The sequence below is a fragment of the Crinia signifera genome, chromosome 6, assembly GCF_055691185.1.
Source record: "Crinia signifera chromosome 6, ASM5569118v1, whole genome shotgun sequence".
In the NCBI taxonomy this organism is placed as follows: Eukaryota; Metazoa; Chordata; class Amphibia; order Anura; family Myobatrachidae; genus Crinia; species Crinia signifera.
The window spans coordinates 246,865,469-246,886,821 of record NC_139222.1 but is presented as its reverse complement, the minus strand read 5'-3'; the positions used below and the strand labels follow the sequence as shown (position 1 = coordinate 246,886,821).

The window sequence follows — 21,353 nt, the reverse complement described above, 5'->3', positions numbered from 1 at the left end:
CCGGTGTTGCCCAGCCCTGCACTAGGGCAAGGAGATAGAATACGATAGTGTGCCCGAAGCATGGCGAACGCAGCAAGCCGATTTGGTGTCTACGTTGACACATCGTCATTCGGGACAAAAAAACATGAAAAATTACTGTCGACCAATCTTCATACTGTCAACCCAATGATCCATATCCAGGGATCCAGGGTGGGTTGGGTGTAGATTTGGGTGGGGTGTGTTCAAACTTAAATATAAATTGCAGTGTAAAAATAAAGCAGCCGGTATTTACCCTGCACAGAAACAAAATAACACCCAAATCTAACTCTCTCTGCACATGTTACATCTGCCCCACCTGCAGTGCAGCATGGTATTGTCCATTTGTAAAAAATATGCCCTGCGATCAGGTCTAGTGGGGGGAGGGGGGGGGGGGTTCCCGGATAGGACCCAGTTGGGTGAAGGCTGCATGTCCTCTCAGTGTTTGCAAGGGTTTCAAGCCATCCTAAAGCTGGGTACACACTAATAGATATATCTGCAGATCAACTGATCTGCAGATACAGCTATAGATGGACCGGGCAGCGTGTTCTCCTTTCACACCGCCTGATCCTTAGGATCTGACATCACAAGGGGGTGCGCCTACTGAGATGTCAATCAACGGTGGCTCCCGGTGGGGCTATACGGGCAGTCGGCAGATAGCCCATACACACAGCAGCGCCAATCTATCTCTAGATATAACGGGCTTTGGCTGTGTTGCAGAGCGGATGCGATCTATCTGTGAACTTCACCGATCTATCGCTTGTACACACTGCCCGATGGTGCATCGATATATTACTCAAAGGAATGATATATTGGCCAGTGTGTACGCACCTTAACCGTCACAAAGCAACGATTTCTATCTAGGTATAAATGATAACATAATGAAATTAGCGGAACAAGTTTTACCATCGCTGTGGAAACAATGAACAGGCGACAGGAACCATGAACAGTAAGCTGTAAGAGAAGACACAGAGTTACACAGTGCGCACGGGGAAATCCTTTCCACATCTAGTTCACCATAAATACCTTCAAACGACCGTAAGGGAGGAAATGGGTCAAGGGATACAAAATAGGTTGTTCTTGGGGGATTAAAAAGTGATGCAATTCAAACAAAATATATAAAAATAGGTTATTCACCCATCATGAATAGGACCCTGAAGGTGATTTCATTGCCAGGCATTACATTTATTTATTTTTTAAATTAAAAATAAAAATCACTCTTTTCTTTTAGTGAACTGGATCGTCAGAGCCTGCCAATCTGGTGTCCTAGGCAAGAATTTAAAAGGGGCGTGGTATAGGGTTCCGACAGTCATTAGCGCGACGTCGGGATCCCTACTGGCCGGACTCAGACAGCATGGCGAGCACAATGCGATTCTCCTTGAGAAAGACCTCAGTGGGGGTCAAAACGCGTTGGAGGGAGCCAGGGACCTATATAGAACACGAGGTGGACCTGAGAAAGACCAGGAACTCGAGGGAGGTATACCAGTACGTACCTGCTGAGATTATACTGGTCTTATCTTTGACATTTGTTTTATTAAATTATTACACTATATTTGGGTCCATCTGTGTTTATTCCCCTGTTGCAACCCATGGTCTATACACCTGGGGAGCGAGCACAATACAGTAGGAGGAAAGGATCCAGAAATAAGTGACGGGGAGAGTCCTGAATGCTGTATACCCATTTCGGAGGTGGAGAAGAGGAGACTCTACCTCTCAAGTAGTAGGGACGTATAGTAATTTCTCCACACTTTGCGCTGTTGGAGGGATCACACCATTTGTGTATACATACACATAATAAGGTGTGGGGACACACCTGGGAGGTGATCCATCCATAGGTTGCACTCAACACGTTTGCGCAATTGAGTTGGAGATTTCAATCTTTTTAGACTTTATCACTTTCTTCCAATGTCGCCACTATGCCCTCCTCTAAATCTGGCACACTGTACCTGCCCCTGCCCACCATTTTACTCTTAATGCTTGTGCGTACTGTAGGCAATGAACTCCCTGCTCAGCAGCAGCTAAGCCTGCATTCCAGCTGTAAATACAGCCAAGATGAAATGTACTAAGGATACAGGAAGCGGTTATATGCAGTGGAGGCTTCAGAGGTGGGGGATGCATCACATTTCAAAATTCAAATGGCAAGCCACACCAACTGCCATTCCAAACTGACTCAATGGCAGTAGGTGTGGCTCCCCTATTTGAATTTTGAACTGTGCGGCAGCCCCACCTCTAGAGCCTCCACTGGTTATATGTACAAGCCCATAAAATGCAACAAGCCTTTGGTCAGCCATAACTTTCAGAAAGGATTGTGTAGCCTCTGCAGGAATCTGGTAAATTATATACTTGAGGCTGTAGAAGGCCAGTGGTGATTTGCAGAGTATCTGAGCAATGCCTCACATATAATTAGTTACAGAAATTTGTACAGTGAGGAAGGAGAAAACAAATGTCAATCTTAGTTCAACGATAAAATGCCCAGGAACCTACTTCTCTCAGTAGAAATACTGAGAAACAATCATACCAGGACTTGGAGTTTACTTACAAACCGCCAGCTAATGTGACTTGCAGGGGAGCGTGGAGAAAATGGATTTTCTGTGGAAAGAAATGTTTAAAATGGCAAAAGCAGCAAGGCAGCATTGGAGAATTGCACAGCTATACATAGTAAAATGGTTTGAATGAATGAAATGCTAAGATCACATTTTCTTTAAATGACTGTGATCAGTACATTTGGAAGGTGTCCCTGTGCCAATACTTCTAGAGAGACACCTCTCAGCCATAGTTCATTTTCTGAACCACAGCAGTTCTTTAGTTAATGTTATGGCTCATAATTGTGTCCTACAGTAGTTTATTTTTTTTTATGAACCATAGTAGTGCCCTAGTTCACATTATAGTGCTGCCAGTACACATTATGCAACACAATACCAAAGTTAACATAATGGACAAACAATGCCCCCAGTTCATATTAGGCCACGTTTTACTGAATTCACTACATATTATGCCACATTACAGTGACGCCAGTTAATATTCGGCCACGCTATAGTGCCTCCACGTCATATCGTGACGTACTACAGTGCCGCCTGTTCATATTATGTCACATTACAAGAGCAGGATCCAGGGGGCGTAAATAAATATAAAGTGGGTCCCAAGGCAAAAGTCTGTAAATGAGTCCTATGTACAGATGGAGCCCCTCTCAACTATCTTCCTTAGGTCGTGGCTCACCCTGGCTATCCTATTGTTCTCAGCAGCAATACAATACATAAAACAATACAGTAGGGCAGTGGTTCCCAAACTTTTTCGAATCACGGCACCCCGGAGCATCAGAATTTTTTTCATGGCACCCCTAGGCTAAAACTTTCTCATTGAGGAACTCAGAAACAAATATTAAGTTAAATAAATTGTGTTTATATCTCATCCTTAGGATCAGTTATGTGGTATTGGACAAAATTGACTTCTGTTTGTCCATGATTTGACTATTATATTGGACATAGATAACTTGAATTGGTCCTGGACCTCTAACCCAGGGCACCCCTGCAAGTCCCCCAAGGCACCCCAGGGTGCCACGGCACACAGTTTGGGAACCACTGCAGTAGGGGATTAACAGAGTAATCCTATTACTCACTTAATCATATTAACCACTTGAGTGGTGGGTTTTGCTGGGGTAGGACAAACCTACCCAGCAAAACCCACCACAGAACGTAGGAAGGGCCCACCCTCACCTCCGGCGTTTGTACCTCTGCCCCAGCCACCAGTCACATTTAGCATTGACCACACAGGCAGCAGGGTAAGGGGATTTTCGCAGCGGCTCGGGAGAACTCGGGCGCCTGAACTCCTGAGCGCTCCTGAGTCCCCCCGAGCCGCCCCGAACATCCCGAAGCCTGCCACCTAAGTCACTGCTGCAAATGGCAGCCATTCGGCACGGAGCTCCAGCTTACGATCGCTGATGCGGAGGGGGTGGGGGCCGACAGGAGGGGGGGGAGGCCCTAAAGGCGGTGTGCAAGTGGTGCTCCGCTGGAGGCACCACTGGCGTGCACCTACTGCATAGTGGTATGCCCGGAAATTTTCCAGGACAGCCCGGGCATACCACTCAGGTGGTTAAAGGGCTATATGAAGAGGGCTGCATCTGTATCACCCAATGGTGAAAAATTTATATAACACGTGTAACTGACATAAAGGTGGGCCCCTCCCAGTTTTGGGCCCCATAATAGCCGCACTCCTTACACCTATGGTAGCTACGTACTTGACCATGTTTTTTTTGTCAATAGACAATATAGATAAAACTGGGTACAGAGTGATTCAAATATAACAATATATTATATGAACAGATAAATAATGTAAGATGCAATTTGAATTGCAAGTCTTGCACAAATGTGCTGTACCTGATTGGCTATGAGAATGTCCAATGAGCTGCAGTCTCTTTAAAGAGTCTTAAGGCCCCCATACACTAGCCGATTTTGGTCAGATTTCGGCCAGATCAGTCGGATCTGGCCGAAATCGGAACAAAATCGGCTAGTTTTGATGTCCCCTCAGATCCGATGTGCGGTCCCGTGCGCATCGGATCTGCGTCGGGTGGTCGGACCTGCTGCACGTCCGACCACCCGACTTGGGACCTAGTGGGGCGGCGCGGCGGTGTAGGGAGCAGGGGGGGCTGGGGACACTGCGGGGGACACAGGCGGCATAGAGCCGGGCAGGGGGAGCCGGGAGCTGTCAGTACTGAATAAAAAAAAAAAGCCCATACAATGAATGGGCGGCCTGTGATTGGCTGAGCGCTCTCTCAGCCAGTCAGCAATTGGCTGAGAGAGCGCTCAGCCAATCACAGGCTGCCAATTCATTGTATAGGCTTTTTTTTCTAGCACTGACAGCTCCCGGCTCCCTCTGCCCGGCTCTATGCCGCCTGTGTCCCCCGCAGCGTCCCCAGCCCCCCCCTGCTCCCACCAGCAGCCCTGCTCTGTAGCCCCCCCCCCCCCTGCTCCCCGGGTTTTTTACATGTGATAAATCGAGACGATTTATCACATGTAAAAAATGGCACATCAAGTGCCAATCTAATCAAGCTCCCCTGGGGAGCAGCCGGGGAAGCTCAGGGGGAAGTCGGCCTAGTGTATGGGGGCCTTTACACACAGATAAACAAGCGTTGTGCTATTTATCATGTCTTAACACTGGGAAAGAAAAGATACCCAGGCATTCCGAGGCTGCTGTAAATAACCTATCTCACCTATACGACTTGTGGCGATAGCTGCACATTCATTTTTTTTTTTAAATTAGGCTATGAAGTCGCCAACCATAAACCATCATATTTGTGTAGATTAGAAGGATATTTGAAGGTCAGCATCTTACGACAGTCAGTGCTAACCCTGGACTTATCTGTAACCCCAAAATCCTTACGAATCACAATAGTGGTCACATTATTCCCAAACAGTACGTGGTTATACAATAGGTGGAAACTCGAATATTTCCCATCCATGTGGAAATACTCACTTTCATAAATGGGAACGTCTCCAGTTTCTGCATCAGAATTGGCAGGAGTACTGAAATAGAAAGAAAAATATATTTATTAATCATTTTCATAATGCAAACAAAATTATAACCAGACATTATACATAGTTGCCTACCTGTAATCTCTCCTCTCCGGGAAAAGTCTGCAAAGGAGATGCTGCTTACATGGTCAGGGGGGGTGGCCGGGGGAGTTACTCAGTAAGTCATGCTGTGATTGGCGGGTCCGCAAGGAGGCTTTTGTCGTTCAATAATGAACATTTGCGCCATTAAGCCCCACCTCCTTCTCCTGGATTTATTTTATTTTATTACCAGTTTCTTATATAGCGCATACATATTCCGCAGCGCTTTACAGAGTATAGTTGAACATTCACATCCGCAAGACTCCGTAAAAGCTCTGCATCCTGCTTACTTCACCAGGTAGCAGACAGGATGCAGGAGATCTGCCCGGTCTACTGTAGGTGGATGGGGGGGGGGGGGATTGCCTGAATAAATGTGAGTTTCCCATTATTTGTATGAAAGTAGGCAAATATGACATTAGATCATTTGAAATGATGGACTTTAAGTACTGGCATAATTGCTGACTATCTTAACCAAATAATAGTATCCTGCTATGAAAAGTTATCCACCCCTGGGAAAATCGCTCAGTGTGTATGCACTGAGCATTGTTTCAGCTATGCGATTTCCCCATCGTCGCTGTCCGTACACGCTGGGCAAAATCACTCAGTGTGTATGGACCTTTGCAGCCTATTTCTGATCCCTTAAATTGTTGGAAGACACAGTATGATCAGCTGGGTTGGGATCATTTGGTCTACAGCATTATGGTCGACAGTTATTAGGTCGACACGGGGAAATGCTGACATGGTTCTAGGTCGAAAGGTCATTCGTTCGACAGGTCATTAGTTCGACATTGTCTAGGTCAACAGTCAAAAGGCCGACATGGGGTTTTTCACTGTTTTTTACCCGAATGTCAACACAGTCGACATTGACACAGTTTAAAGTGCACCGCATCCCCTCGCATCGCTCGGCACACTATTTTATTCTCCCACCATGCCCTAGTGGATGGTAGGGCATGATATACCGCCTGTCGGCGCATGTTGGCTCATAAAACAGTAAAAAACTCCATGTCGACCTTTTGACTGTGAACCTAGACAATGTCAAACTAATGACCTTTTGACCTTTTCCCATGTCAACCTAGACCCATGTCGACCTAATGACTATCAACCATAATGCTGTAGACCAAATGACCGCATCCCGATCAGCTACGATAGCTTGGGATAGAGACACTGCTGTGTGTTGGAATTTATTTGGAACCAAATCGCAAACAGACAAATGATTATACTTACTCATCCCGGGAGCAGCCATGGCAATTCTGGAGGCTACCACTTGGCTAATTCCCTTGGCAGCAGCTTTCTGAAGGCAGAACACAAGATAAGATACATACACAGCCTTTGGGCTCGGAGAACACATTGTAAAGGATCTGGTGACTTTGATATCACAATAATAACTATTAATTAACTCTGTAAGTGATTAAGGGGTAAATGTATGAAGCTTGGAGAAGTGGCATCTATCCCCAAGGTGATGATGCACCAGCCAATCAGCTCCAATATGTAAATTGACACCTAGGAGCTGATTGGCTGGAGTATTATCGCCTTGCACATAACATTCGTTATGGGGATAGATCCCACTTCTCCAAGCTTCATCCATTTACCCCTAAATTTGCCAAATTAACTTTAATTTGTCCGGGCACCACAAAGAGATAAGATGCAGCTTAGAAAACCGTAGATGGAAAAAAACTTAAATGTATGGGCTATGTTCCATTAGGGGAGCATGTGACCCCATGTTTATGGTTTGACAGTCGCTTATTGAGCAGTTGGGGACCCTGCTCCTTACACTATAGAACTTTTAGCCTGTGGCTTTCCAATTATTCCTCACACCATTAAAAACTGCCACAGTCACAACACAGCCATGAGTGGACACGTCACTTTGTCTCACAAGGGGTCTATGTACTGAGCTTTGGAGAGAGATAAAGTGGACTGAGATAAAGTAGCAGCCAATCAGCTGGTTGGTACTTTATTTCTGTCCACGGCTTGATACACAGACCCCCAACACACTCATCTCCTGAAAGGTTATGTGCTGCTGTGAGCTTTCCATTGGGCTGCTTGGCTATTAATGTTGTAAAAGGAAACGGTAAGCAAGAGATGAAGGGGGTAGTCAATCTCTGCCGCTATTCCCGCCGGGGGAAATAGAGCCCGTCGCCTATTCAATGCTGCCATTTCCGACAGCATTTAAGGCAGATTATGTCAAAACACGCCCACTTTCCGACACACGACAGCTGGAACTTTGAATTCCGGCTGCTGCTCAGTTCCAGTCGAGCTGGGCGAAAATAGCCTGGGATTCCGACTGCCGGGGTGTTCAGACAGTCGCAATCCGGGACTGAATACTCCCCGAAGACCGAATACAATCCAGAGTTCTACTCAAGTTCCTTAATGTTTTCCTAATAGGACATGTGGAGACAATACAAGCTGTATATTACAAGACAAAACAAACAATAGAAGGGGGTTATTTAAGGCGTGTAAACTGAATTGCGGACTATGTAGAGTTGTGTGTACATAGGATTCGGATTCAGGGCTGGTGCAAGAGCATGCAGATAATTATTAAGGTTATTTAAAACAGTGTAAAACAGTATACGGGTAAAGGCGGGTGTCCTCATAGATGTGTGCAGTCTGCACATGGTGGAATCCATATTTACTTCTGTACATGAAGCAAAAGCTGCATTTAACTGTGTACCAGCCCCAAGTTTTTCTTAAAGCTAAATTACATTTTAGTAAATGTGATCTGTAGTCAATGGGCAGGATTTGGTCTTGTTAGTCGGCTGAAGTCATAGCAGGATCATCCATCTGTCGTCCTAGGCAGGAGAGGCAGAGGGGACTGGGTTACTCTGACAAGTTACAATAAGACTCTCCACTAGCCTCCAAACTTTCCAGCGTTCCCTGAAAACTCACCTCTTCAGGCAAGCCTATCATATTTAAGTACCACAAGCATAACCCTCTGAGGCTCTTATGTATTACATAGCTTCCCTTCTGGACTTGTAACTTGGTGGGACTGCTATGCTATTACGGGTGCCTGTCCTTGTGTTTCCCCCCTATGTCCCTATAGATTGTAAGCTTGCAGCAGGGCCCTCCTACCTCCAAGTCTGTCTGTTGTTACTCAGTTTGTTTTATCTCTGTCTACTATTGTAAAGCGCAACGGAATCTGCTGCGCTATATAAGAAACTGTAACGGAATCTGCTGCGCTATATAAGACACTGTAACGGAATCTGCTGCGCTATATAAGAAACTGTAACGGAATCTGCTGCGCTATATAAGAAACTGTAACGGAATCTACTGCGCTATATAAGAAACTGTAACGGAATCTGCTGCGCTATATAAGACACTGTAACGGAATCTGCTGCGCTATATAAGAAACTGTAACGGAATCTGCTGCACTATATAAGAAACTGTAACGGAATCTGCTGCGCTATATAAGACACTGTAACGGAATCTGCTGCGCTATATAAGAAACTGTAACGGAATCTGCTGCGCTATATAAGACGCTGTAAATAAATAATTTATAGAAGGTTTTCTTTTAACAAACTGAAATGGTCCCCAAACCATCAAGTTGCCTGGGGACCCACCATGGGTTCTTAGGGGTGAATATACAAAGATGGGAGTTCTACAAAAGATGGGATGTTGCCCGTAGCAACCAATTACATTCTACTTTTTATTTATTTAGCACCATGGAGAACATAATAGATTGGGTTTCCGGTCGACGGATCGACAGTAAATAGGCTGATCACTATTATTTGTCAGGCAATTGGTCGACATGAGATGCGGACGTGGTCTAGGTTGATGTTGGCAAAATGTCGACAGGTCAATGGATGATTTCTGATTTATTTATTGTAACCGATAATTAATAGTGTGCCAAGTGCAGCGAGCCATGCAAGTGGGTGCGGGCCACTAATGCAGTGTCAATGTGGACAGAGACACCCAAAGACGTGAAAACTCGTGTCAACCTTTCCCTGTGTCGACCAAATCCATGTTGACCTTTTGCTTGTGTCCACCCTTTGTCATTGCTGACCTAGACCCTGTCGACCTTTTCATGTTTAGAACAGTAGTGGTCCACCTACTGACTGTCGACCTACTAATCCACACCCGATAGATTGAAACTGATTGGTTGCTATGGGCAACATCCCATGTTTAATAGAACTCCCATTTTAGTAAATTTACCCCTTAGGTGAAGTGAAGGAATGAGGAAGCGGGGCCACACATTAGTGTCCGCCGTGCGACTACAATATAAGTCCATCTGCGCCCACAGACCACTGCTCCATGCCAACTCTGTGTGCATCCTCTTTTTAAGTATAGATCTCATTCTCAAAAGAAAAATAGAGAGAACACCACATATATTTCACATTAGTACTTATTATTACTTACAGTTCCTGGTACTGGTTTCCTAGCACGGCGCCCACGATTTTAAGACGTATGGCATCTTATGCATTGTATCGCATCGCATGCCATATAGCCGCTTGTGATGCGATTTAAGCACCCTATACGATTTTTAATTGTATAAGCACCCTAGTGCTTACAATGTTAAATGCACCCCCACGCCACCCCCACTACCAACGCCAACCCGAAGCGTGGCGAGCGCAGCGAGCCCGCGAGGGGCGGCGGTACACATCCTCCGCCCTTTTCATACCCCCACTATCCACGTCGGCGTGGAGTTGACTTTATATAGCGTGGCAAGCGCAGCGAGCCACCGAGCCCGAAGCGTGGCGAATGCAGCGAGCCCCGTGAGGGGACGCGTATTACTTTACATGTATTCCACGTCCGCTCGCCACGCTTCGGGCTCGGTGGCTCGCTGCGTTCGCCACACTATATAAAATCAACTCCATGCCGACGTGGATAGTGGGGGTATGAAAAGGTCAGAGGACGCGTACCGCCGCCGCTCGCCACGCTTTGGGTTGGCGTTCATAGTGGGAGTGGCGTGTGGGTGCTTTTAACATTGTAAGCACCCCTTACCGTGCTTATACAATTAATAATCTTATAGGGGGCCCATTTAATATTGAAAACACCCATTAGGGTGCTTATACAATTTTAAATCGTATACCATTGTATATGGCATACAATGCGATGGTATACGATTTAAATTGTATCGGCTGACATCACATCGCATACCAATATATGGCTTATGGTATGCGATGGGCACCGTGCTAGGAAACAAGTACCCAGTTCCTTATATAGCGCAGCATATTCCGTTGTGCTTTACAATTGGTAGTCCTTAAATACTGATCAGATGATCAGGAGTACGACCCTTTGACATTGAACTTCAGGCAAAGCCCTATGTGCATATAAAGGTATCTTTCTTGGACAGGTATTTCTCACGCAACCTGACAATCTCTGGAAGCAGCCATTATGTCATCAGATGGTATCCCCAAAAGACCAACACTTACCTCTTATATAGGGTACACACTGTGACATATGCACTATTTCCCCAGTCGATTTTGCTTACAGAAGCAAAATCGAATAGAAAATCAAATGGGCATCAAATGGTTTTTGTACATTCGATGCAGATTGGATCTCAATGCGCACTCCCATGTAGTGTAAATCGAATAGAAAAATAGTCTTGTCAGGCAAGACTACAGTATATAGTACAAACCTTTACAATATAGTCAAATCCAATGCATTTTGCTTACAATTCGATTCCAATTGAATCGCAAGCAAAGTCACACCGTGTGTACCCACTATTACAGAGGCCCTATGTGCCTCAAAAGGTTTCTTGAGGTCCGTTGTTCACCCAACATGGAACGTCCACCACTCAAGTGATCTCAAAACATGTATAAAATGTATTCCAAAAAATGGGTATCCATCAATAATACATACAAGATAAAAATCCAGGTAAAAACTTGATAAAACAAGCAAAAAACCTGTAGGAGTGAGACAATATACCTCCTCCCGTTAAAATCTGGATATAAAAGGGGATGTTGGTTTCCTCAGCTGACAGTATCCCTCCTTCACCAACGTGTTTCTAATGGTGCCCGTACAGTAGCTCAGTGTCAAAGGATCATACTGATGATCATTGGACATCAGTATTTGAGGACTAATGTGAAATATATGTGGTGTTCTCTTTTTTCCTTTGAGATCTATACCGGAAAAGAGGATGCACAGTTGGAGAAGCCTTGTTTCTTCCACCTTATCTAAAGATAGCGCTGATAGGCCGACACATTAAATATTGTATTGTCTGCTATGGCCTACTATGCAAACAGATGCTGCTTTATGGAGGCTTAACGTGATCAGGAATTCTCCCCAGCATAGTGGAAAAGTTTCCCAATGGGAAAGGCTCTCATCATTTGTTAGGGAAGTGGCATTTTTTTTTTAAATACTTCTACTATTGTCATGTATGTATTTAGCCTTTATGGTAATAAAATGCTGACCGATATTACAGAAAGGAGAAAGGACTGCATCCTTATATAAAACTCTACATGTTTCCAGAATGCTGTATAATTAATTAGCGAGCAAGCCATCCCAGCGGTTCCGAAGTGCGTCATGGTACCACATCAGTAGAAAACGCAGGCTTTCATGTAGCGCGGTAGAAGTTAATCCATGACGAACTGCATCTATAAACCCTCCCTTTAGGACAGATTTGGAAAGAGGAATCGAAAGATAGACATGACAACAGGACCAGTGAGAAACCAGAGTATAGCAGTAATCAACACTGGGGTACGTTGGAGATGCTTCTTTGCTATTCAATTAAGACATCTTGCTATTCAATTAAGACATCTGAGAGTCCGAGTGAGCAACCAGGGCTATACAGTATGCCCCATTTACAGGAGTCTGGACTCGCTGCCATAGTGCTGCATATAAAAATCTGCAATTCCTTGGGGAGATCAGACCGCGAAGGAGCAAACTTGCCTGCCATGGTCAGTGTTCCTACGCCATTGTAGCAGCAACACACCTCCTTCGCATATAATTGATGAGTCGTTAGATGGGCATGAGAATCCCCCAATAATTTTACATAAAGCATGTGTAGGAAAGTGCTGCAGCAAAACCAAATGCATATAAAGCCTATGGGCTAATATAAAAAGCATATAAAGCCAGTGGGCAAAAATTAAGCTGGGCACGTAGAAGATGGCATTGCAAACGATGCGATGTTTGCCACAATTTCCCTTGGACTCCCTGACTAATGATATAGTGCATGTACAGAGGACATTGCTAACGACCAACAGGAGCGCACATCATTAAGGATATAGGCCCTGAATTTGGTTCACTCGCAAATGCAAATTCTCTTTTTAATGGCCAAAACCATGTGCACTGCAGGTGGGGTAGATGCAACATGTGCAGAAAGAGTTATATTTGGTTTATACTTCAAACTGATATCTACTGTATATTGCAATGTAAAAATAAAGCAGCCAGTGTTTACCCTGCACAGAAACAAAATAACTCACACAAATCTAAAATTCTCTGCACATGTTACATCTGCCCCCCTGCAGTGCACATGGTTTTGTCCATTAGAGAGAGCCTTTGCTTTTGAGAGTGAACCAGAATCAGGCCCATAGCACGTACACACTGGATGATGAACATGAAAAGGTCGTTATGACTGTGGTTATCATGCATATCATTTAAAATGTTGTCTAGTGTGTACACGCCTTTATAGTGGAGAGCCAAAAATCTCTATGGTTCAATGAGTCTTCTACCGTAACCCTTCTGACCCTAACTCTCTTTCAAACTACCGCCCCGTCTCTGAGTTCCCATGCCCCTCTCCAAGCTACTTGAGAGACTTTCCTACACTCTCCTCACACAATGTATTGCACCCACATGAGTCAGGCATTTGTTCCCAACATTCCACAGAGACAGCACGGACTAAAGTAGTGAATGATCTGGTCACTGATAAGCCTAAAGGTCATCATTCATTTTTTATTCTTCTATATCCCTCTGCTGGTTTTGACACCGGTAGCCTGGGCTACACAGCTGCTAGATATTATTATGTACTAGGTGGCCCATGTGAAAATTTTGCATGCTAATAAAATATGATTAATTGTATAGTGAGGTTGGTGGTTTGTAGTAAGTCATAAGCCGCCCATACCCGCTGCGATTCCCGGCGATGCGATGTGTGCTTTGAGGTGCGCGCTCCCGCGGCACCTTATCACACAGTACAAAAAGTATGTGCTGCACATACTTTTTGTACTTGCTTTTCATCACATTGCATCGCATTGCATGCACAAGGACAAAGATAAAGTGGATCTCTCTCCACTTTATCTTTGTCCAAGGCTTGATAAAAAACAGACTTAAGGCCCCCATACATTAGGCCGACTTGTCCTAGGGACAAGTCGGACCCAATTTACCTGCGAGCCGCCCGGCAGCTCCCCGGGAGGCTCACATACAATTTGGCACTTGATGTGCCATTTTTTGCATGCGATTTATCCCATGTAAAAAAAAAACCCGGGGAGCTGCAGGGTGGTGAGGAGTAGTGGGGGCGGGCAGCGGCGGCGGTGGTGGGGGCGGGCAGCGGCGGCCAGCGGTGGTGGGGGCGGGCGGCGGGTGCGGTGAGCGCTGCTGACCTGGCCGGGCAGTGTACTTACACATAGCAGCAGCGGGGACGGGACGCGTAGTGGCGGCTATTAGATTTTTAAAATATTTGTCAAATGACCGGCCGCTCTCTGATTGGCCGGAGAGCTCTCAGCCAATCAGAGAGCGGCCGGTCATTTGACAAGTATTTTAAAAATATAATAGCCGCCACTGCGCTGCCCGTCCCCGCTGCTGCTATGTATGAATGGGCAGCCTGTGATTGGCTGAGCCAATTGCTGACTGGCTGAGAGAGCGCTCAGCCAATCACAGGCCGCCCATTCATTGTATGGGCTTTTTTTTTTTATTCCGTACTGACAGCTCCCGCCGGCTCCCCCTGCCCGGCTCTATGCCGCCTGTGTCCCCCGCAGCGTCCCCAGCCCCCCCTGCTCCCTCTACCGCCGCGCCGCCCCACTAGGTCCCAAGTCGGGTGGTCGGACGTGCAGCAGGTCCAACCACCCGACGCAGATCCGATGCGCACGGGACCGCGCATCGGATCTGAGGGGACATCAAAACTAGACGATTTTGGTCCGATTTCGGCCAGATCCGACTGATCTGGCTGAAATCTGACCAAAATCGGCTAGTGTATGGGGGCCTTTACTGTATTAAGCTGGACAGGCAAGTTCTCCAATACATCCAAATAGCGGAATGCGGAGATCAGTGGTGAAGGGTGGGCCCCATGTCCCGGAAGTGAACGGACGCATTATTTGCGACACTGATGTGAAGACAAGTGGCATGCACAAAGCATCCAACATGTAGGCCTATAACACCACAACTACTGTCATTGTTAATCATCTACCCATGTTGGTTCCCAGGGAATGCAGATTGTATACGCGTGAATATTGGTTCAGGTTCCAATACAGAGTCTTGCATCGGTGGGATGCAGTCAAAATCCTGACGGTCAAAATCCCGACAGCGTCATAATACCGACAAGGACAAAATCCCGACGTTTAAAATCCCGACAAGGACAAAATCCCGACAAGGACAAAATCCCGACAAATAGCATGTACAGGTGAAACAGTCAACATGACTTTCAGTCGATAGGTTACGAGGTCGACATGGGTTTTTTCACTGTTTTTTGACCCAACATGTGCCGACAGGCGATATTTCATGCTCTACCATCCACCAGGGCGTGGTGGGAGAATAAAATAGTGTGCCAAGCGCAGCGAGGCACCGTGCCCGAAGCAGTGCGAGCGGCTGCGGTTCACTTCCAACTGTGTCCATGTCGACTGTGTCGACATTCGGGTCAAAAAACAGTGAAAAAACCCATGTTGACCTTGCGACCGGTCAACCTAAAGTCATAGAAACATAGAATTTGACGGCAGATAAGAACCATTTGGCCCATCTAGTTGGCTAAATACCGACGTATAGCATGTTGACTGTTTCACCTGTACATGCTATACGTCGGTATTTTGACCATGTTGGGATTTTAAATGTTGGGATTTTGACCGTCGGGATTTCATACCGAATCCGCATCGGTGAAGGATTATGTGCTGGGTCACAGGCCTTTTGTACCTCATAAATAAAGGCCCCCGATGCTTATAAATGTAAAATTTGAGCTCCTCAAAATACATCTAGACTTCTGGGAAATAAGTGTTAACTGAATGTAAGTTACAGATTTGCATTAGGAACGAACATATGTAAATCTTAGTGAGTGTGAGTGGAAAGAAGTTCCCAGTTCCTGCAAGTCCTACATGTGCTGTTTGTTTGCAAACACTATGGGTTACTGTAACCTACAGAACCATTCTGGCCTTATAAATTAGATGACATATTCCACTCCTGTGTACAACTATTTACCTGACAATTTACAATCACTTTCTGTTTCTGCCATAAGCTCTGACAGGTATGTGCTGCCCCCTATCTGAGACTTACCGTGTTACAGATAATAAAAACAAAAACAGTTACCGTACTTATATCTGGCTGCAATGCAGGAAAAATGTAAAATACTTTTCTGTACATCAGAACTCCGGTTTGTGAACCATGGGGGTTATTCAGACCTGATCAATGCTCTGCTAAATCAGATAGCTGCCACTAGCGATAAAAAAAAAAAAAAAAAATTCCCCCAAGATTTTTTAACAGAATGGCCTTGCGCATGCGCACTACAATCTGTATGCATGTACATTTGGTTGATATTTGGCCACCCTGTGAAAATCGCAGGTCTAAGCTTAGGTCTGAATAACCCCTCATGTTGTATACAAGTTTCTAAAAGTGATCAACAAATTTAAAGATATAAGAGAAATATAGATATTGTATGACAGTTACGGCAGAGACTACATTTTCAAATTTAACTCTGTGGTTTTACAGCAGGAAAACCCTTCATTGTGCAGAACGGCGGAGGGAATGAATATTGTTTAACTGTCGCCTCCATGTCACTGACTGCAGTGCTCCTGACTTGGGTGGACAGCAGCCATCTTGCTGCTCGGGGACATGCAGACATGACAGCCAGACAGCATTAGTTCAGTCAGCACTCTGCAACCCCACAACACATACTTGCCCCAGTCTTCATCCATCTTTGCACACTGTGTTCCAGCACTTGAATAACATTTTCCTAAATGACAGGTGCCTTGTTGCTGCCCCCCCCCCCCCCACCCCCCCTCTAAATCTGCCATATAGCTGCACTTACTTGCAGGTTCGGGATGAGTATGCCCAATTAAATATAAACCCCATAATTCTGTTCGCTGCATAATCAGTGTATATTTTTACTTTCTACAGAAAAGGTTCTACAGGAAGAACTTACCCTGGAGTGGCCAAGTTTATTATCATTTTCATCGGTAACTGCAATGCCGCTTAGAATTTCCCTATACAAATCACCACAAAACAGGATATTAGAGCATTTCAACACACATCGGTCAAAATAATTTGGTTGCGTTGTTTTTTTTTTTTTGTATAATCAGTTTTTATTGAACCCGTTGCGTTGTTTTTATTGCGATTTATCCGATGGTCAATCTTCAGCACCTCGGTGGCTAAAGCCCTACTACATCACCATTCGCAGTCTTCATTATTAGGCAACTTTAAGGAAAACAATGGCCTTGGGCCATGAGATTGATTGGTGGGGAAAAACAAAAAATAAAATAAACAAAAATGTGGCGAGTGCGTCATACACCTGTGTCCTTACTAAGCGCTTCTAAAATCATGCAAAGATCCCTCTGTTTCACACCATAGTATTGGATATAGTTGTACGCAATGTTAAAAGGCCATTTGGAATATGCGAGTTCCCTGAACCCATGCTTTTCCGTCTTTAAAAAGTGCTATTTTTTTGCATACTTTTATTGTACAAAATATTTACGTGAAAGTAAAAAGAAGCATATAAAGTTATTAGGGGAAAAGTAGCAAAGTGCCTGTCTGCACTCATATATACATATAACTTATTCTATGAAACATAGAATTTGACGGCAGATAAGAACCACTTGGCCCATCTAGTCTGCCCCTTTTTTAAACATGTTAACTCAAACCATATTTGATCCTTATTTTTTTGTAAGGATATCAATATGCCTATCCCAAGCATGTTTAAATTGTTCTACTGTATTTGCCTCTACCACCTCTGTTGGGAGGCTATTCCACTTATCTACTACTCTTTCTGTGAAGTACTTCTTTCTCAAATTTCCCCTGAATCTTCCTCCCTCTAGTTTCAGTGCATGTCCTTGTGTTCTGTTACTCCTCTTCCTGTGAAGAATGTCTCCTACCTATGTCCCACCGTACTGTACAACAGTTTTGGTGCCATATACATAATTTAGAAAACGATACTGAATTCCGTTAACTTCGCATATTATTTAAATAAGGTGAATTATATAAAGTACACAACAATAATCAGGACTTACTGCTGTCTCATCATTGGTATGTTCACGCAATTGGCGGCAGCAACAGCAGCAAAGGGAACCCAACGAGCGATCAGTGGCGGAGCTTTCTGAAATAACAAGGTACTTTTATAACTTGTAAGTCAAACAACGATTACAGGAACAAAAGGGTATAAACATCAAGGGATACCATTGCTAAGCTGGGAGTTCTATAGACTATGGGATGTTGCCCATATCAACCAATCAGATTCCACTTATTTATTTAGCACCTTCTAGAAGAGAATATATAGAACCTGATTGGTTGCTATGAGCAACATCCCATCTTCAATAGAACTCCCATCTTTAAAATTTACCCCCTCATGTTTATAGCAATACACTGGGCCTGAAGACAAGGGCCAGATGTATCAAGCTTCAAAAAGTGATAAAATGGAGAGTGAGAACAACCAGCCAATCAGCTCTTAACAGTCATGTCCCAGGCTGGGTTTGAAAAATGACAGAAGCTGATTGGCTGGTTGTTTATCACTCTTTATTTTATCAATTTTTGAAGCTTGCTACATCTTGCTCTAAAAAGTATAAACAATGCTTTTATTGGTGTCTTGTAAAGCTGCAGTGTATACAAATGCTTAGACTGCTGACACACAGGGAGTTTTATATAATGTAGGTTGGCACTGAGTTCTATAGTTCTGAGTTCATAGCATGCACTGTACAGTATATGTGACCTTTCTGTGATAGCAGAGTTGACCAGCTGACCGGGGGGGGGGGGGGGGGGGGGGGGGTTGCACTCAAAGGGTTAAAGGCAGGCAAGGCAAGCATAGGATTCTCAACCTAAGGCAGAGTCTTATAGATCTCAAGTAGGACCCCGATAACACAGGGTTGCCTATTTTGAAGTCTCCTCTCTGGGAAAAGCCCGAAGAGGAGACTGTCAGCACTTCGGCGTGCGGGGCCTGATGTAGATTTCATCTAGCCCAGTATGGCAAATCCCGCAATTTGCGGGTCTTCAAGGAGGGGGTGAGGCTAAATGACGCGATTTGTGAAAAGCCCTTCCCGAAAAGCCGTGAATCATGGTAAATTAACTGAGCCATGGGGGAGATGCAGGGGTATCCAGGAGGGTTGGCAACCCTGTGATAATACAGTGACATGACCTCTATTATTCCAGGCATAAAAGAGTTGATCTGGCATTCCCGAAACCAAAAGCCAATGTCATCAGTCTATGGCAGTGGTAGCCAACCCTAGCCCTCGAGAGCTACCAACAGTGCACATTTTCCAAACAACCTAGCTGCTGCACAGCTGCACTCATTAATCACTGATACATTTTAAAAGATACACAGATGGAGCTAATTAGATTCTGTGAGGAGACCTGCAAAACATGCACTGTTGGTAGCTCTCGAGGACTAGGGTTGGCTACCCCAGGTCTATGGGAACCACATCATACAGGGATATCCAAACATAACTTCCATTCCATTGGCTTTCCTCGTCTTTATATGCACCACTTCAGAATACACTCCCACTCCAGTGATGAGGAATCCGTAGTCATAGCAGACAAATAAGATCAACCTGTGCAGTATAGAGGGGTTTGTTGGGCTGGCGACTGGCATTTTCCCTCAATACAAGAATGTCACACAGCTAATACTCATACGTGCGTCAGTTACTGATATTGGCTATTTATTACCCTTACTCATGGTCTAGAAATAACCTGGTCAATGTAAAACATAAATGTAAGTGTTCTATTTTTCCAACTCTGCAGGTTCACACGGTTAATGTGTTACTAAGACCCTTCTAGTGAAGACAAGAACAATGTACACAGCTTGCACATTTACTTTTTAGAGAATGGTAGCAGTAGTCATGTAGATTCTATAGCAGTGTCTCCCAAAGTCCATCAGTACAGTCCACGTTTTAAGGATATCCATGCTTGAGCCCATGTGATTAATGAAAATTTACTGAGATACAGGTAGTATTCAATCCCCCGCCCCCTTTTCGGCATTAGGCAGGCGGGACATTGAATCCTGCCTGCCGAGATGCAGTCGAGCGGGCCGAGAAGGGGAGCGGGTCACGATGGTCTGGCCAGCCCGACAGTCGTGACCTGGGATTAAATACTGCTCACAGTATTAAGCGACCTGTGCTCATGCTTGGATATCCCTAAAACATGGACTGTATGGTGGAGTTTGGGAAGTGTTGCGCTATAGGAAACTGTACCTTTTTCTGAGCTATTTAACAGACATAAAACATTGGATTAATGTAATAATATTGAATCACTGAATAATCTCCGATTCATACATCATGGTGAGCAAAGCAAACAATATCTACTTCAAGTTGACAGTTTCAAAGTGAAATGTAAAAATTGCCAAGCAAACATTTGTTTTCATCATAATGACCTGTAATGTTTAAAAATATAATCTTTTTTTAAAACAACATTTTTTATTTGAATTTATATAACAAATGTCAGCGACGCTGGCATTTTTAGCGGATATTTTGAACATCTTTCACAGAGATGGTGGCACTCAAAGGGTTAAATAAAGTTTTCCCTTTACTGCATTATGGGGATCAGTATGAAATCCCGGCGGTTGAAATACCGGCGCCGGAATCCCGACCACCGCAATGCCGACAAGGGGGGCCGTGGATCAACCCCCCTTGCGGGCTCACTGCGCTTGGCACACCGCGGTCGGGATTCCGGCGTTGGTAATTCGACCGTCGGGATTCCGACCGCATCCCGAATTATGAGCACGATTTGGTGTCTGTTAGCGTACAATACTGACAGAGTGCTACCTAATTCAACAAAATGGATTAACTGACCAAAAACAGAAACCTAGGGTGACATTTAATGAAATGCGAAAATGTGATTTTTGCGTTTTTCCCCCAAAACCATCCGAAATCGCACTTTCCCGAATTCACATATTTTATGATATGCGAAAAAAAAGAAAAAAAACCTGTGATTTTGCCACGAAATCGCACATTTTGAAAGTGCGATTTTTAGTTGCGCCGGAACTCGCATCCAGATGTTTTCCCATTGAAAAGTACACAAAAAAAAATGTTAAAGTGATTTTTTTTTTTTATACGGCGTGAGGGCCCCCCCCTCCTGAGTATAACCAGCCCCAGGCTCATTGAGCCGGACCTGGATCCAAAAATACGGGGGACAAAAAGCATAGGGGTCCCCCGTATTTCTGAAACCAGCCCCGGACTCTTGGACCGATCCTGGTTCCAAAAATACGGGGGACAAAAAAATCTGGGGGTCCCCCGTATTTTGAAACCAGCACCGGGCTCCAACAGCCCGTGTCATGCCACAGCCGGGGGACCCTTTTTATATAAAATCGCCTGGCCAAAACATGAGCACCGTGGCTGGTCAGCCTTGGACGAGGTACCTGGAGGAGTGGGGACCCCCCCAATAAAGGGGTCTCCCCCCCCCCAGGCTTCCCACAATCGTTCAATTTTCACAAAAGTTCACAATTCCCACACCCCCCTGGCTTCC

General features: G+C 44.9%; 1 protein-coding gene across 4 annotated transcripts in view; it reads right to left on the bottom strand.

The window, feature by feature from the left end:
* Positions 1–21,353, bottom strand: part of SFXN2 (sideroflexin 2) — a 40,913-nt gene that overhangs the window by 1,364 nt on the left and 18,196 nt on the right. For all 4 annotated transcript variants that reach the window (XM_083149236.1, XM_083149239.1, XM_083149240.1 and 1 more), the window contains exons 6-11: positions 17,915–18,000; positions 16,834–16,894; positions 6,846–6,912; positions 5,485–5,534; positions 2,555–2,604; positions 922–969 (exon numbers count right to left, since the gene is read on the bottom strand). In XM_083149236.1, the coding sequence (XP_083005362.1) occupies positions 922–969; positions 2,555–2,604; positions 5,485–5,534; positions 6,846–6,912; positions 16,834–16,894; positions 17,915–18,000 (362 nt within the window). The remainder of the gene's footprint in view (positions 1–921; positions 970–2,554; positions 2,605–5,484; positions 5,535–6,845; positions 6,913–16,833; positions 16,895–17,914; positions 18,001–21,353) is intronic.